General features: G+C 45.5%; 1 protein-coding gene across 1 annotated transcript in view; it reads right to left on the bottom strand.

Annotated features, from left to right (window-relative positions):
- TRAF5 (TNF receptor-associated factor 5) overlaps positions 1 to 118 on the bottom strand; it is a 7515-nt gene extending 7397 nt beyond the window's left edge. Inside the window, exon 1 of the mRNA XM_009071540.1 lies at positions 1 to 118. This exon is cut by the window's left edge and continues 82 nt beyond it. Coding sequence (XP_009069788.1) covers positions 1 to 118 — 118 coding nt within the window.
- Positions 119 to 2918: the final 2800 nt, after the last annotated feature.

Genomic DNA, 2918 nt, shown 5'->3' with positions numbered 1-2918 from the left:
CTTCTAAGGTTTCTACAAACTTGTAGTCAGCATCAGGCTCAAAGTCCAGGGAGTTGGTACCGGCAGAGTTCTGGCGTGTGAAGATGCCCGAGAGAGCAGTGGGCTCGTCACAGGCCATGGGAGCTGTGCTGGGAACCAGACACAGGGAGAATCTCTTCAAATATTCACTGGCAGCCACACCAGCTCAGCTACCCTTGTGGAAGGGCTGTCATCTGCAGCAGGGTGAGACAGATTTCAGAGGGAAACACGGCACCAGCTATGGAAGAACAACAAAACCCTCAGAACCAGAAAACAATGATAACATGACAGGCATCAAAGCACACTTCTTTGGAAAAGAGTTGCACAATCTGAAAACTATTCCACAGAATACAGATTTTTATATTTTTGGGTTTTTTAACTTTTCTTGCAGTTCTTAGTCTCAAAAAAAGTGCAAGAGTCACAGACATGGTTGGAGAAAACAGAGGCCAAGTCTTAGCCCTAATGTTCACCAGGAAAGTCTACACTCAACATAGAGCCCACCCACATGACCTCATGAGTTCATTGCACTGGTTCAAGCAGGGGATGGCTTTGAGGTTCACAGCAAGGAGCATTAAAAAAAAAGGCAGCAAGGGGATTTTACCTTCAGTTTAGGTGTTACAGGAGTTGAAGCCTCTTAATTTGACATCTTTCTTTTTCCTGATGATTACTTATTTATAGCAGTAAACTATTTTTTTCAAGTTTTACTTAATTATGTGCAAGTTCTTGGCTATATTAATCCTGTCTGAAAGAACTGATGGAAAAAAAAAAGAAAGAAAAGCAAGACTGCAATCAGAAGTGTGAGGCAAATTTTTATCTCAACTTACCAAAGCACAGGAATGCAATGTTAATTTTCTAACAGGAAAAACCATCATTTGTTTCCAGCCTTATGTCACAAACCTTGAGTCTTGCCACTGGTCCCTCAAACTTGCAGTGGTTTTTTTGCAAGTAGTTCAAGACCTAGAGCCACTCTGGTTTTCATTTCTTGCAGCTTTGCACTCCAAAGACATGTCTGCATTACAGGATGTGTATAAAAGCGCCACACACCTGAGCTCTCAGATCATTTCATGCGGGAAGTGCTCAATTTTGCAGCTGTGCCGTGGGATGCTATTTCTCCTCAGGGTGCACCACCTGCCCTGTCAGCCACTCGAGTCACTCTTACTGGCATCAGCACCTCTCTAAGAGCTCTGACTCAGCTCTTCTAAGGTCACTAAGAATATCTGCTGCTTTCAGAAGGAAGCAGAGCCAACATATCACCATTAACAACCTTAGAGCTGACATGAAACAGCATGCCAAGTACTGATGCAGTGCCCTCCCAGCTGCAAAGGATTCCTGGTCCACAAAAGCAGCGATTACTGCTGTGCTCTGCAAAGCTCAGCACTGCCACAGACTACCTCAGGCTTCAGAAAGCAACATCCACTTTCCTTTCCACTTTAACATCCCACGTTGGGCAAGGAAATCCTGTGAACAGATCAAGTACCTGATCTGAAAATGAGCCAAAGCCACTTGGACTACAAAAATGTATTCCACAGCAAACATTTACCTGCTCCTGCTCAGCACCCTTGTTCATGGTTGTACACGCTGTTTACCTCCCCAGCTTGTGAAAGTCTCCCTGTCCTCCACTAGGATGAATGTCTGACATACTCTAGCACAACTGATCCTCTAACATCGATAGCCCTCAGGAATATGTGCCTTAATTATATTCCAGGCATAAAGTTTGCAAATTACCCTGTTTGGTCCCTCCCTCCAAACAAACAGCCTTCTGCTTCAAACCAGAGATAGCTGTCCCTTTGCTTCTTTCATTTTTAAACAGCTGACCTTTTCTCCTCTGAAAATGGGGTTCCCGGGTCCCTGATGCTTAATAAGGAGCAATTCTATTTTCCTCATGTCAACCAGAGATGCCAAAATGCAGCCTGAGGGATTACCAGCCTTGTGCCTGGGCTGCCCCAGTAGCAGCTGCCAGCAGCAGAGCATGCCTGCTGCTTCAAAGGCAGACAGAGAGCTGTCACCATTAATTTCCACAGCATAGACTACCTACAGGATGAATCACCTAAGAAGTCATTCTGTTGTCAGGCGGTGAGAATTCCCAAACAAGTTTCCTTCCTCTCTCTTATTGGTGCTCTCTCCCATTTACATGGCATTCAATTTCCCAAGTCCTATTACACTCCAGTACTTTTATCACCTGATGGTATGGTTCAGCAAGCTAATGCCACACTGTGTAAAAACAAACCCATGCTTTTTTATCTATTTTGCCTTTAAAGATCCTTAACTCCAGAATTAATTCCAGCCGGGATGAACAATGCTACAGATGTTTTAGGCAAAAAAGTTATGGGACACATTAAGAAGTAACACAGTCACCACCCAAAATCCCATCTATAAACTCCTTCAGAGCTCTCACTGCTCATTAAATCAACCAAAATCATTGCCATCTCTTTCTGCAAGAAGCACTCTGTTGTAGTACAACACCTTCCAAATCTCTTGCTGAAATGAGAGCCTTTACCTCCTTAAACACCTTCAAAATGCACCCAACCCAGACCCCGCTCCTAAAAATGGAGTCTTTTGGCATCTCCACAACAGCACCTCCTCCAGCTCAGCCTCACTCAGGACTGCACAGCACAGCTGAGGGCACCTCAGGGCACAGGAAGGAGCACTTCATGAGAAAGGCAAGCCTGCCTGCTCAGACACCAGAACGGAAACCTCTGGGTACCAGACACCCAGGAACGTTTGTCACTGCCACCAACCTTGCAGGAGGTTTGCTGTGGGGTTTGCAGCTGTTTTGCTGGAGGAAGTGGGCTGCCCCAGGAGAGGGCCTTTGGATGGCAATGCTTTACCCAAGCTGGAGAGGTGCCCATGTGAATCAGTGGGGGAGACGGACTCAAAGAAGCTGAGAAACAGAGCCCTGT

This window comes from Acanthisitta chloris, unplaced genomic scaffold (genome assembly GCF_000695815.1).
Source record: "Acanthisitta chloris isolate BGI_N310 unplaced genomic scaffold, ASM69581v1 scaffold36213, whole genome shotgun sequence".
In the NCBI taxonomy this organism is placed as follows: domain Eukaryota; kingdom Metazoa; phylum Chordata; class Aves; order Passeriformes; family Acanthisittidae; genus Acanthisitta; species Acanthisitta chloris.
This window is presented reverse-complemented; position numbering and strand designations above follow the sequence as displayed.